Here is a 16,074-nt window from a genome sequence, read left to right on the forward strand (position 1 = left end):
ACAGATGCAGCAAAAATTAAGTTCCAACCATAGATAGATAGATAGATAGATAGATAGACAGACAGACAGACAGACAGACAGACAGACAGACAGACAGACAGATTCTGGATGTTTTTGATTATATTACCAACCTGTAAGCAGAAATATTGCCATGCAGATAATAGCGCTGATGTTTTTTGTCAACAGTTATGTAAGTGAACACGAGTGTTTATCCTGAACTTTTGCCTTCTGTGATTTTGAGTGAACCACGACAACAATGTACTCCTTTGTCAATGCTGGTGTCTGAAGTCACTCTAATTATTAGCAAGAATTGGGGAATAATTTTCTGAAGAAAAATGGTTTCCAAAGTATTTTTATTCTAATCATCAGCAGCATTCAATGAGAGTATTTTTCTACACCATGGCTATCAACTTTAATATCGCTAGTGATTTTTTTTTTTTTACAGAGTGGCTGAAAAAGGGATGGAAGAAGATGTGCCACCTGTTAAACTTCGAGATAACAGAGATGAATGCCTCAGTTCTTGTTGCAGCCCAATCTGTGACGGTGTATTGATATGAAATTGGTTTTTACTGTAAGTGGACCTCTTGGACCAATGTTTTTTCACCAGCCTCCATCTGCAATATTCATATTCATCTTTCTGTGGAATCCAATCTTAGCGCAATTTGAAGTGTTCATCACCCAGCACCTTGGAATCAACAAGTCAGATAACCCAGGTCATAGATAGAAAGATAATGCATCACATCTATGCAGGAGTCTGACTGAGTGGCTGTCTCTTCCTCTTACCCAGACCATGTGTATATTTCTTTCTCTTTATTGCTCTCTCAGTTGTCCCCACTGTAATGTCCTACTGCGTAATATCGTCCACCACCCAGCCACTGCTGGACCAACTGAGCTGCAACAACCACAATGTGTGGATTTACACTATCCACATTTTTTACTATATTATTTTTTTGTATTTTTTTTAGAATATTACAATAATTAAACAGATGAATGAAATGTCTAAAGCTTTTCCCACAAGTCCAGTTGACATAATTCAACACAAAGGTAAACCATCATCTGCATGAATGAGAGTCTTCACAGGTAAGTATTTAAATTCACACCAAATTTAGTAATCGATTTATCCATTTTCTTGTAGATGAGAGGAGCTCGATCTCTTTCTGGACAGATGCTTAGCCCCCTTGCAGGTCATGGGTCTGCTGGAGTTGATTCCAGCTGACTACAAGTGAGAGGTGGGGTACACACCGGTTGAGGTGCCATCTCATCGTGGGGCCACATTAAAGATGAACAAACAGACAAACACACCCACAGACAATTTGATGTGTCTAATTCACCTAAGCTGTATGTTTTTGAAGGTAGAGGAATCTAGAAAACCCGGAGAGAACCCACACGGCTGAATACATGAATACATAAAACATTGACCTGATCATTGTGTTCTACCTCATACTAGGGGAATCTTTTGTTTTTCATATTATATCTATGTAAGAGAACACACACTTAAAACCACGCTAATGTCCTTTCTCATTGTCACTTTTAATGAAGCGCTATACATTTTTTTGTCTTTTCTGCAAAATACTTTTCATTATAAGCTCATCATGAACTGTCTTTATTTGTTTTTTAGTATTAAAATGGTCATTTCTGATCACGGGTTCTTCTTTAGTTTGTTTTTGTATTCAATCTGTATATCTGTCAATGTAGTGTAAATGCAGATGGGCTTGTACGTTGATTACATGTTTATGAATTATTATAGCCTTCAGTTCTCTTTTGCTTCCATAAAGTAGCCTTTACATTCTCTTTACATTGTCTGTATGGCTCTGTGCACTGTGATTATGATGGATTCTTATGTCGAGGAGTGGTAGTAGACTCTTTTATGTTTCTATGACTGCTGCAATCACAGATTTGTATGTCTTAATTTGAAGCAGTGAAGATATAATTAAACTACTTTGATTTGAGTAGCTGTAATCTAATTACACCCTGAGCCCTATGTGAGGTAGTTGCTTAATTACAAGGCATGTGCCACGGGGGACGCTACGCATTGTTCTCAAAACAAAAATAACAATCCATTCTGTATCTCTGAATGCAATGCAGTGGAGCATGTTCTGCAAATAATATCAACCCCATTTTAAATTTAAATTTATGATTGTGAATTTAGTATTTTGAGTGCAGCTGATCTTTCGTTTTGATCTCATTCATTCAAATCACACTAACATCTGATGGTATACTCAAAATTTGATGTATTAAACCAATGGAATGTAAAAAACAAATTTGCAGACACTGCACATTATTCATTCATTCCACTCATTGTAGATAAAATCTATGTAGGTTAAACAGTCTGTAAAATAATTGTTGCCACAGTACAAGTGTATGCTCTGAGGTAACTGCATATCTCTACATGCCAAAGTCTTAATGAAATTGGGAAACAATCCATGATGCACATACTTGGACACACTAGGCTACAATGTGCAGGTGTAGTCACACCCACAGGGAAGAGGGATACCACTGCAATATAATTTGTCTTTCGTGATGAATTCCCATCGGTGTCTCCTGAGACATCCAGCCTATGCTGACAAACCAACACATTTTTCACCCTCAGTCCACCACTTCTGCTCTCCCTCTTTTTTCACTCTATTTCCCTCATCCTAAATTCAATTGATTTTTCATGCCCTCCTTTCTTTCACCTTTTTTTCCACAAAGAGAAAAAAAATTGCCTTGCCTTAACGGGCTGTTGAGATGACTTTGGTTATTAAGAACGGAATTTGATGGTATGGATGTGAGGGTTTCAGCACATACCACACTGAACTTTCTGGTGTTAGCTGGAACCAATAAATCAGATTTTTTGGGTTTGAGTTCACACTTTAGAACTTAACTTCATTTTTCTCATGTTTAATATTGAGAATTTAGTTGAGGTTTAACCAGAGTAAAGGATCCTCATTTTTTTGTTGGTTTCACTGCTAGAAAATATGATTAATAGATGGAAACAACAGCAAAGAGTTGGAAAAGGCAGTCTGGTAACGGGACGGAAAGGACATGTGTGAGAGGAGGAACTGTATGTCAAGGGGGAGGGGTGTGTGTGTGTCTTACAGAAACAAAATAAACATTAATAAAAGGCAAAATAACTCACAGTTATTCCCTTTTCCTGTCTGTCTGACCTCGGTTCAAAAATTGGAAACTGGCTTCTCCTAATCTTTTATCACCTTTACAGAGTGTATTCAGTCTGATAAACAGTAGCCCTCATCTACCGCACACAAACACACACCCACACACACACACACACACACACACACACACACACACACACACACACACACACACACACACACACACACACACACACACACACACACACACACACACACACACACACACATACATTTAAATAAAAGGATCATCCTCTAAAGTTGAACTCACACACACACACACACACACACACACACACACACACACAGCTCCATGCGCACTAAGGCCATCAGTGTAAACTGTATAATTAAACTTTTGAAGTCACGATCGGTCTGAGCTATCTGTGTTGATATTTAGAAATACCTGCATGGCAGCAGCGGCGGCTGAAATGGCAATCCTTTGCAAAGACTAAATCGGATTCAGTTCCTGCCAGGTGACTCGCCTCAGAACCGGCCTGCTGTGGTTGAGAAATCAGGCGGCTGGGCAGATGTCATATCCAGGAATGCGTCGGCGAGCAGTAGATCACACTCTCTATGCCTGATTACTCAGCCATGGGCCTTATCTGCAAACTGCCACATGGATACTTGACAGTTGGTTTGGCCTTGCCATCGCTGTGTCCTCTTTTCTACCTCAAAATGCCCCTTATTCTCCTTTTAAATCTTTTCTAAATTATACATTTTACTCAACACCTTCACTTTCACTCTGTCCGTCTATCCACATTTTCTTCTGTTCGTTTTCACCCTGTGTTAACAGAATTAAAAGATGAGTTTCACAGGAGAAAGATAACAAGTGAGCGACTAACGTCGGAGCAGGATTTGCTATTTGTGTTTATCTTTTGTGCCTCAAGCTATCTTGCGTTTGCCGTGATCACTGAACACTTAATGCTTTTCCGAAAGTCGGGGACCTTGGAATATCACGGGATTGGAATAAATAAAATCATGGAGTTGAGATCTTGTTTTTGATGAGCATTAAAAATTGAACCTAGCTGTGGTTCCTTGTTACTCCAGTTGATGAAGTCCTCAGCTAAATATGTAAATAACATAAAAATATTGAAAAAATAATTACATGAGATTCTTTTGTTTTTTTAATCACAGTGTCAATGAGAAGTGTTTCACTACTGTACATCTAAGTCCAAAGTGAGAGATGGGGCGTCTATCCATTGACTGTTAGTTTTACCCATTCATAATGAAGAGATAACAGAAATAAAGATGACACTCAGGTTAAGATCTCAATCTCAATCTCAACTCAATCGTCAGCCACATCTAAAAGGAAATGCTGGATTTATATTGAATTTGGCATCTGATTATTTGGCCTGTTTCAGGCCTCAGATGTTGAACAAAACATTTCCCCAGCTCATGTGATTTAATGTAAGATACTCTAAGAAAGCCTAAGGTGTAAAACAACACTTTTTTTTGGTGATATATATTTTTCCAGATCACGTTCATCATTTCATGATTTTTATTTTATGACCCATGAAGGAAGCCAAGAGGGCAAGAACCATTAGAACACACCGTACGTACAGCAGGTACACCTCAAGCAGCTACAATGGTAAAAAGTAACACATATTGTTACAGTTGAATACTATATATTACATGATTATAAAGGAAACATCCTACACTGCAAGTATTTTGCCTTTCGATAGTTGAAATACATTTTGCTGATAATATTTCTGTACTTTTACTTACATGAGGTTGAATGCAGCACTTGGTTGTATTGCTGCTTCAGTAAAGTAAGCAAAGTAAAGAGTCAGAGTACTTCCAATGTGACCGCATTATTTCCTGCTGTGACTCTTCTCTGTGACCTTGATGACACCACAAAGTCTCGTACCTGGAACTAATTGCAACACCAGAACTCATTACCCAATGACAGTCGTCCTCCCAGGGGCCGCTTTACCCCTTTTTTTCAGCGGGTGAACCATGGAGGCAGCTCTTCCCGACTGAAAGTTTTTTAAAAAAAACGTGTTAAACGTTCTAGTATTTAAAATCTTATAATATGAAGGATGACCTTTCCACCTTTTGTTCTCACATGGACGTGATGTTTAGAGTTCTGATTCATAGTCAAATTAAGCACAAGGGAATGATCTCTTTGGCATTAAGAATAGAAAAGTATGATTGCAATAAATACGCTAACAGTCACAAACAGACTGTTATAGAAAAAGTAATGAAGGCAATAAAAAAAAAACCTGTCCAGAGATATTATTCAAGCATATCTCTAATCTAATTTCATTATGAAACGTTACTGTGATTAACGCCCGACAGCTAATCATCTCATAAAGGGAATGACGATTCTCTGCGCACCCGTCTGAATAAAGCAGAGTAATGCCGACTCCACTGTGTCCATTTAAAACTATCTGTTATTGTCAGATAGTGTGTGTGTGCATGTGTGTGTGTGTGTGTGTGTGTGTATGTGTGTGTGTGTGTGAGAGAGAGAGGAAGGGAGTGAGAGAGTGAGAGACATGTTTAAATGTGTAGATGTACATCTCTTTCAAAGACACATTAACACATTTTCACTTGGCAGCATTTACAGGGTCTCGTCCTGGGAATAATGCAGCTCTGGTTTAATACATGTGGGATGTCGAGCCCACTGTTATCAAACACCGCTCCCTCCATCGCCCCATTTACTCTCCTTCTTTCCTTCTTCTTTTTCTTTCTCCCTCCACACCTCCCACTACCACCCTTCTACCCTCCTCTTGCGTTTCTCCTGAATCCCAAAGGATGTCAAAAATTCTCTGACATTATGCAGAACAAGAAGAAAGATGGGGGCATTAACCTGCACCATGTTCACACTAATACCTCTTTTCATGCCTCAGATAGAACGTCTCAAACGAGAGGACTCAGGATGCCTGGGATAAGTCTCCATGCTGTAGCGTTGTCCTTTGTGCCTAACTACAGGGGCAAACACCCTGCAACTTAAAATCACACATACTGTAAATGGGCAACACCTATACATTTGGAAAAAAAGAAAGTCCCTTATTGGATATTTTACAGATACGAGTTTGGATTAATAGGCAACAGATAGTTATATGCTGCCAGGGGCCGACATGGAATTGTTGATGTTTTTTGTAATTTACCTGTGTTTTGTCTGTTTGCAAGTTAAGTCGGAGTATTGACCTGTTACAGCCACCATAGTTACCAATACTTGAGAATGAAGCTAAATTACACTCAATAATTAGCTACAGAATAAGCTGATTATTGACTGTAACTGTAGTAAGTTAAAGTTTTTAATGGATCTATTTTCTACGTTCTTCAACATGTGAGAGAGTTGGATTATGATCAGCTTGAATTTTTTTTCCAACCAACAAGGCTGCCAGTCAGCAAAATCTGGAAATGTGTAACTCTTTGGGTATTTATTGTGTGAGGCCGTGCGTCACCATCACGTCACTGAGTCACAGTGAAGCCCAGTGCTACAGACGCTTCTTCATAGCTCCTCGTCTTTATCTCATTATCTTCATCTCAGCCCACCTTTCTTTTCATCCCTGTTAAAACATTTTCTTCTTGTTGTCTCTTGAGAGTTTGTTTGCTGCAATTCATATCGCCAAACCCTGCACCGTAGAGCAAAAATACTCCCTACTCACACTCTGACAATAAGAGTGCCACTGCTAACTACCGTAGTGGATGTGCAATTACACTTCATCCTAGTACGCAAAAAAAACAACAACAGGGTTGCCCCCCCCCCCCGGCAGGGGGACGCACCCACTTTTTGATAATCGCTGTGTTAGAGTTATGCTGTTTGAATACACTAAACATTTGGATAAGGACTCCTTTTTATATTTACTTTTAATTTGATGAATTATCTTACTTATCAGCTCCATTTGATAGAGTCCATGTTTTTGTTCTGTTTATTTCTTTGTGTTGAACAGCAGCCATTGGGCCTGTCCACTAAGTTCTCTAATATTTATAGTGATCTTCATCAAATATTTAAATATGTGATACGACCCAGAACAACAAAGGTTAAAAAAAAAATCAAGAACAAAACAGAACAACACAAACTTGGGTAAATTTTAGTCACCTCTTATTGTTCTAGGTATATAAGTCCAGAAACAGGTACAATAATATCAATATCATTAATATTATAATGATAATACTATTAATAATATACATAGCAATAGTAATAATAATGTCACTCTATCAAAAATAGTTTGGGTGGGATTCTTATTATTAATAGCAGTATCAGTGTTCTATTGGTATTATTATTAACAGTAGTATTAATATTAACATTAGTGTAATACAGTAATAATAATAATAATAATAGTAAGAATAATGTAAAAATTATTATATTGTTATTGTTAGTAGTAATAGGAATAGTAATATTATCAGTAGTAGTATTAGTATTATTGCAATTGTAACTACTATTATGTGATTCCTTCATGTGTACATGAAGGTATTTCAGAGCAGCCCAGACAGAAAAGTCTGAACACAACACATTAGTCATCACCAAATGTTGTGTTGAAGACAGATGTGCTGGTGGTAAATATGTGATACGAGAGTGTGAGCATAACAGACAGTGTTGTGTGTGTGTCGGCAGTGGACTGAGAGGGGAGAGGCCCAGAGTGAGTGAGTGGATGTGTTGGCCTCTGTCCTTTGTGAGTAATGACCACAGAGGAGGAGAGATGATCATGTTCATCAGCTCCCAGAACTGAGGCTACCAGCCCCCCTGGTGGGGAGGATCAGTCAGGCTGATGGCCCATAATCTGTGTGTGTGTGTGTGTGTGTGTGTGTGTGTGTGTGTGTGTGTGTGTGTGTGTGTGTGTGTGTGTGTGTGTGTGTGTGTGTGTGTGTGTGTGTGTGTGTGTGTGTGTGCCTATGGTTGAGCAGAGAGAGCAGGGATGGAGGGAGAAGGGGCTGTTTGACAACTGTGATAATGACTCTTATCGATGCTTATGAAGCATGGAAGAGGGAGCCTGTTTATGTGTGCGTGTGTGTGTGTGTGTGTGTGTGTGTGTGTGTGTGTGTGTTGTGTGTGTGTTGTGTGTGTGTTGTGTGTGTGTGTGTGTGTGCGTGTGTGTGTGTGTGTGTACACGTGCATGCTGTTGAGCGTGTGCAGCATTAAAACTACTTATTACGTTTATTACAGAGCTATTTTATGTCCGGCCTTTGCAAAGCTTGCTTAAGGGGAAAATTAGGTGAGCTGAGTAGCCTTTTCATTAGCACATCATTAAAGTTTGAAAAGTAGCTAAATAGTGGTGGCTGGGTTTACATACTGAATAGCTGCCAAGCAGAGGCTCACTATTACTGTCGAGGCCAATTTATATTTCTGAGAAAGTTAAAGCTTTGACCTGTAAACTTGATTTTCTGCTCAAAAGCTGGGGAAAGTGAAACCTGAACTGATGATTTAAAACAATACTTAGACTGAGGATGGACATTTCTGAACGTTCTAATTTTTTTTGTCCTTTTAAGGATCATTGCTGGGCAATTGTATGTATGTTGTCTGTGGAAAAGAGAGGAGAAGTGACTGTTAAATGTTGTTTTACACTGACGTGAATCTTAAAACAGCCCCTCCATGTTTAAACTCATCTTGCTTTCATATCTTTTCATAATATACACACACTTGGTGGTAAAAGCTTGATGTCATTTGAATGGTGGCGAATACTCTGAGCATGTCCACCCATTCTAACTAGCATCAGATCAATGGTTCCCTAGGTGGCTTACATTAAGGAAATTATCTCAAGTCCATTTGAGGAGTATGAATGAACAGAATGACATAAGCGATCGACTGTATCAATTATGCTGATTAAATTCAGAGGTGTTGTTGTGGATGTGACCTCGCGATTTCTTCTCAAATCTAAACGTTCATGGAACAGATAGAGCAAAATAAATCTAAAGGATTGTCACAAGTTTTGCTTTACATATGTATTTTTGATATACCCTAATACTAATTCTCACATTTGTACGTCATAATGTCACCATCCCACATAATGGACATTAAGTAAAAGAAACAACACTGTCTTGGTGAAGATGTGTGAAGTCTACAGTATGAGTGTTGCTTTTGGTCAATTCCTGTCAGCTTATAATGAAATCAGAGATCATTCAGTGGCTGATTCAGTGATTAAGTGATTTCCATTAAGTGGATTAATGGTATATGTGGTGTGATAATACATCTGACATCTATAAACGAACGTTGCATAAAATGCTTAATGTTACTTGGTCTTGGTAAAACCGAGAAGTCCATTGAAGAAGTGATTTGAAACTGAATCCTTTATATGTTCTCACTGTGATTTCATCAATTCTGGTCTGAAAAGGAAGAAACTAGAATTTGATTCTTATCAGACTTGTGGTGGCTGTTTGAGTGTTAATAATATAATTATCATCATTATAAAGTGGCGCTAGAAGACTCTTGATGTCGCGTTCACTGACATGACGACACTCCTCCACCCTCCATGAAATTAAAAAGTCTAACGCGTGGTTGACTACTGCTGTTGGAAACACCTGGCGCTGAGATTTCAAGTTGCTGCTCCGTGATAGGTCGACCATCTCCTACCTTCGTCTCCACATCCCACTTCATTGCGCTCGCCCGATGTCAATCTTTACGGTTAAACCCTCCCCCGAGATATCAAATACACTGTGTGGATCTCTTGAGCCTACACTATTTGCGCAGACGGCTCCGGCTCCGCTCCATCACTGAGTGCGTCTCTGCTGCGGTGCGTTGCGCGCAGGGCTGGAGAGCGATGACAAGAGCCCCGCGGAACTGGCCAGACAAACATGGATCTCCGTAAAACGCTGATTCCGGTGCTTTGGATATTATTGCTGAACCTAGAAGGAGATTGTCACGCAGAAGAAGGTATGTGAAAACCCGTGCTTTGAGTTTATTTTAAGCCCCTCAGCGGTCATTTGTTTGTCGACGGACAGATGCCCGCGTCGGAAATAGTTTTGGCATTCTTGTCTGTTCAGATAAATTGGTGACAGTGACAGTGGAGTTTTAATGGCTTGAGCTGAACACGTGATTTTTTTAACGCTAATGAAAACACTTTATAAAATTAATCTTTCTTTTTTTTTTTTTTTTAAAGCTTAATGACAGATTTACGCAGATGCGCTCAATGGATTCAGAACTGGTTTTCTCGAATATATGCCAGCAAAACTGCTTTACAGTTTATGAGTTTTTTCTCTCTCTCTTATAATAGCAACTATATAAGTATGACTTAAATATGACTATATAAGCATGACTTTCATATGACTCTTCTGTGTACAGGTATTATGTTATCAAAAACATATAGAATCAATGTTTATTTAAGGGACTGATGGGTAAATAGGCCATTTGGAAAAGTTTGTTCAATTCTTTTTTTTTTTTTTTTTAATGGCAATTCTGACATTTCAGTTCCCACTGCCAGCTTTAGTGCACGTTTTCTGATATATTGAGAAAGAGAAAAAGTCACTTTCCTTTCTGAAACCCACGTTCTCATACTGAAAACAAAAAACCCCGCGGTCTGTTTTCTGAGAGATTTAAATTTTATGAAGTGCTTTCGACACGGCATCTTTGTGCAACTGGTTTCTTTGTCTTTCCATACTCTGGCAGTCTGACGCTGTGGGCACGGACGACAGGACGCATTAGTCGCTGCCTTATTGCTCTACCCACTGCGTGCCGCTGCGCTTTCCAGCACAGTTCTCCTCTAATAAGTATTCATTCTGTCAGTTTTCAGCAGCAGGACAGATATTCTCTCAGCTACTTCCTTTTGTCTTTTTGTCAGCATCAAACCAACACTTACAAAGCACCCTTCACTGGACATCAAGCATTAATGCTGATGTGGGATTCAAGAATTTGCTTGTTGCCTTGTTTAATTACCCCTGGTGCTTTGGATAAATGATTTCTGCACTAACAAATTAGTCAAAATAAAACCTGTGTTTGTGTGTGTGTGTGTGTGTGTGTGTGTGTGTGTGTGTGTGTGTGTGTGTGTGTGTGTGTGTGTGTGTGTGTGTGTGTGTCCAGAAGGACTCAGGTAAAGACAGAGAAGTGATCCTAATCAGTTCCTAAATTGTGAAGTGGGAAATAACATAATGGGTCCAGACCCCCTGGGTTTTTCTAAAGGAGGGTATATCTTTGCCAAAGGTATAGCTCTGAATTCTGGATACACACTGATGCGTTAACACATACAGCTATATGACTATATGGTTTCAGCAACGTTATGTTTGCCATCAGCATTGACACGCATATTGCAGATGTGGCACTCACGCAACTGCATCAAGTGCACACACTTAGTGGACAAGTACACTTGCACGCGAGGCTTCTCATGAAACCTACACACTCATATGTGCATGCATGGTTTGAAATTTGCCCCCAAACTGACTCACACAGATTTATTTATTTATTTTTTCTCTTTCATTCACACATGCACGGAGCTTCCTCTCAAGCATTGGATGCATCACATTCAAACTCATTGCCAGATTGATTCAGTTCCCTGGAATGCTGGGTAGCCAGATTTGGATGCTAGCTTTTGTTTAATTGATGTTGTGACAGCGATTAATTGCTGTGAAAGCAATGTGCTCCTGAAGGCTGGTATTGGCAGAGTTTCGCCTCGCTGTTCAGATGGATTTGGGAGAGAGAGGAAGCACTGGGGGAAAAAATTTCCCCGTATTTTAGTTTTTGTCACTACATCCATATTAATTAAGGCACTTTCTTTACCTATCCACATGCTTCCTTTTTGAGTGAGCCATGAAAGCTGTGTTTTCACTGAGGAAGCGTGTGTCTTCCGCATTTTTGGGATTTGTAGATTATCTCTTAAACCTGCTGCTGAGTTCTTTCATCCCTGTTCAGGAACTTTCTCCTTACCCTTGTACTTGCTCTAATGCTTTAATCGCTTTTAATCACACTTTTAAATTTTCTTTTGTGTTCGACTTTGGTCTTATTCCATTTGTCCTCAAGCACCAACAGCATTTTTTGTGCTGCAGATACTTAATGCTGCTTTTTCATGTGGCAGATCCCCGTCCTCTACTCTTCTGTCTTGCTTCATCTCCATATTTTCTTTTGTTCTTCCCAATGCGTGAATGTCATTCCATTCTTCCTCCTTTCCGCTGCTGTCTCTTTTCCTCCTTTTACTCCCCCTATGTATGCCTCCCACATCCTGATCTGACTTAGCAGTCACTAATACCACTGGCTGTCCACTATCCCACACTGGCTCCTCACGCACAGCCAATCTAGCCACTCCCCCTCCCTTCAGGTCGCTTTTCTCATTCCTTGCGCCTCACCGCTAACGCACCTTGGCATCTCATCGGGATCTCATTTACTTCCTCTCTCCTCCCTCCTCTCCTTTTCCTCCTCTTCATCCATTCTGCTGCAAGCCGAGAGCTGAGTGCAGAACAATAGAAGCAGAGTGATGTGGAGGAGCAGAGTGCTTGGGAGAGTCTTGGCGTAACCAGTGAGATCATCCCGCCGCAGATTCATTTGTGGTATTACGATGGCTGGCTTGACTTGACTGCATCTTGTTCTTGACAGGCTTTCAGCCGATTGTTTACTTTCAACCTCGTAATGCTCTGGTAGCTGAGAAAACTACTGTATATATGTCATATGGAGAGTTATTTAAAATTCGCAGCTGACATTTTCCACTACTGAGATAAAGACACAGGTTTTATACAATTAAATGCACATCAGTCTACCTGGGAATGACATCCACTGATAGCTGAGAAGTTAACTTCTTTAGGAAGCTGAAAACGCACTTCAAATTCTAATGTCTGCTCTAAAAGCTTAAAAGGTGTGGTGAAATGCTCCTAAAACCCCTGTGAAAGTGTTTCTTTAAAGGTGTTTTTCATGTGATTGCAATTCAGCAAAGTCTTCCTCCATAGCACATAATTTATATCCACTGCCAAAGCTCGGTGTCGGTGCAGGAAGTCTTTCAGCAAAGCACAAACTTAAAGTTATGGGTTTTAAGTTTGGTGAAAACTTTATTTTGCCGACGGCTATAGTTTTCTATTCTGTTGCACCCTTTGACACTGTGTGGATAATGAGAATGTGTTTGTGTGACATCTTAGCGTCTGAGTGATCTTTTAATCTGATGGAGTCGTAAGATTCTTTGCATAAGAGCAATTCTTTTAGTTCACATGGAAACATTTTCTTCTCTGGTCAGTTTTTCACCTTAATCTCTGCTGCCCAGGAGCATTTTGCTTTCACTTGCATATTTCCATAATATTGATATGAATTTTTATATGTCTTATTACTCACCTAAATATAGAACTACAGAGCTATGATCTTGAAAGTAGTTTTGGTCAATTACCCAGAGTCAAACTGAATCAAGATATTCCAGGTTCAAAAATATTTCTGATAAGAGGTTTTTTTTTTTTCTTTTCTTTTTTTCCTACCATTTAATAAATTCAAATACTTCTTATTCCTAAAGAACTTAAACATCCTTCCACTTTGAAGGTGTGCATTTTTCACTTATGCTGTTCTTTACATCAATCAAAGGCATAGAATTTTGTTATAATGGCAGTCAGAGTAATTTCTGGGAAAACACATTTTCTGACAAAAGCAGTTATTGACAGGCCTATAGCTTATAACACATCCGGTGCTTATGTAATTGTTCTTTCTATAACTACAGTGGTAAATCATTTACCTTGGAAATATTTTATATCGACATACAAAGCCCTGGTATTTCTTTATCTTCTGTCTGGATCACACCAATTTCAAAATAACAATGAATTACTCTCATTTGTCATGATTACTGAATTATATAATTAGAACTTTTGAAGCAATCTAATTGACTAATATTGGATTTGCCAGCAATTGCAAGACTAGCAGTGCAGAGGCACTCAAACCTCCTAGGCATTAGTTGGGACTAATTGTCTGTGATTGATGCAGACCCATTTCTGCTCTGCTCCTGCTGGTGGGGCCCAGCGCTCTGGTCCATCTCTGGCTGCTATGGGCAGCCTTGGACCTGTGCACGCCAGATCAGATGAGGGTGACCTCCATGAGTGCAAAAGGTCAGAGTGATTTGTGAATATGGCAGGCCTAGCGCCGCGACATTTTCTCTCCAAGGCCTCAGGGACACTGTCATGTCCAGGAAGGGAGGAGATGCGTCAGGATGGGTGGGGGTGGAGTGGGGGGTGGGGGTGGTATGCATTACAAGCAGACAAAGGAGTGGTGGTGTGGTGAAGGAGGGAAACTGAGTTGGAAGGAAAGCGAGGAATAGCAGATGACAGAGTGACAGGAAAAAAATAAAGATGAATAAATGCGAGTGGGAGGAAGCAGGTGTTGAGAGAATTGTATGCTGCCACCATTGCTTTGTTCATCAGCTCCTGTATGTTACATGTAATCAAACAGACCACCAGTTCCTGTAACCAGTCAATGCAGCAGCTCAGCCACATCTTTATTTACATCCCACCTTGCTGGAACACATTGACTGAGACTGATAGATGAATTGTGTGTGGGAGGGAGAGAAAGGATGTGTGGGCATCGGCTCCCAATATGGTCACACCTGATTTCTTTTGTTCAGAGTAAGGACATCACTACAGCATTGGCAATATTCTGCTGGATCAGCAAGAGTGAAGAAAGGGTGGGAGTGTGCGGGTGGAAAGATGGGGGTTTAGCATGTGTAGCATGTGTCGGACAGTGAGGAAGGGCTTGTGTGTCGGCTGTGTACTAGATGAAGGACTTGTGTATGTACTGGGCATCATTTTATTGATGGATCCGTGCCGAAATATCTTCTTCAGCTGCTTTGTCTGTTTGTGTGAGGGATAGTGAATGTGACAGCCCCTGTGCATGTGTTCTCCTCATTTGTTTCATTGCATTCCTTGTATTAAATCCTTTTGCTGGCTGTCTGGAGAAGCGTCGTCACATTGTGCGGCGTTGGAGTTAAATTGCTTCAAATAAACTGCTTTCTGTTTGGGTGATTTCAATGCATCTCAGCCAACTTGTTCTAATTATGGCACATTATGTTGAAATATGATGAAATGTTATTAACTTGATTCAACAATAATTAAATTACTGCAGCACCGTTGGAAATAAAGCACCGAGAAGGAAGCTGAGAATACAAGTTTAACACGGCAAAAGAGAGAAATTAAAAAAAACAAAAAAAACAAACGTTTTAGGATTTTTTTTTCAAATTTTGATTCAAAATTGTCATTCAGTACTTTAAGAAAATCGTATTTGCCTTATCCTTTAACCTAAATATGGCCCAGAGAAAGACTGAAAATTGCACAAGTTATTATTAAATCCTCTTGTAATAAGTTACAATGAAAATTGCCCGTAGGTTCATGTTAAGCTGTGCAATATAAAATGTAATAATACTATTATACATTAAGTTTTGAATTCAATTTATTTATTAGGGTAAACTGAAAGGTTTGGGGCTCTGTTCGCTTAGCTGATTCTAATAGTAAAACCATGCTTTCAACTTAACAAACTGAACCCCTGGTAATCACTTAAAGAGTTGGCATCTAACCAAACATAGTCATAATAATACCCACATAAGGTATGAGATACTAAACAAAATGATCTTCTAATGTATTGTTCTATATTTTAAAAGGAAAGAAGGCTTTTGAACCCACAGCGGAGTGTAACTCATTTTCTCCTTTTTGCAAATGCACATGTACTTTCATTGTGCAAACATCTCAAGGGCCTGTTCTCTAAAAGTCATTCCAAGTTTATATGCAGAAAAAGTCTAGAAAGATCATGAATCGAAAAAAAAAAAGAAAAAGTTTTAAACAAAAATCTCCCACCGCCCACACAGAAAGGTTTCTGAAGTTGAGACAAATTTTCTTGCCTGACTTTTCAACATATGCCTCAAAGACTATTAATTTCTGTTCCTCTTGCTGCGATGCTAATGAATTACAGAAGTTTTTTGTTGGCATGCTTTCAGTCCTGAGGTGTCTAAAGTTAATAAATGCCATTGGTGTGTGTTTGTGCAGTGTGGTTATGGTAGAAATATTTGCCCAGGGTGTTTTGCATTGAACAGTAACTGTATTACTACAACGGCTGATGTAG

The 16,074-nt window shown here is 39.4% G+C and overlaps 1 protein-coding gene across 1 annotated transcript in view; it reads left to right on the forward strand.

Annotated features, from left to right (window-relative positions):
• The first annotated feature begins 9,859 nt into the window (after positions 1-9,859).
• LOC137607339 (ephrin type-A receptor 7) overlaps positions 9,860-16,074 on the forward strand; it is a 152,763-nt gene continuing 146,548 nt past the window's right edge. Inside the window, exon 1 of the mRNA XM_068333031.1 lies at positions 9,860-9,951. Within this exon, the coding sequence (XP_068189132.1) occupies positions 9,873-9,951 (79 nt within the window). The 5' untranslated portion in view covers positions 9,860-9,872. The remainder of the gene's footprint in view (positions 9,952-16,074) is intronic.

Source organism: Antennarius striatus, chromosome 14, assembly GCF_040054535.1.
Source record: "Antennarius striatus isolate MH-2024 chromosome 14, ASM4005453v1, whole genome shotgun sequence".
Lineage (NCBI taxonomy): Eukaryota > Metazoa > Chordata > Actinopteri > Lophiiformes > Antennariidae > Antennarius > Antennarius striatus.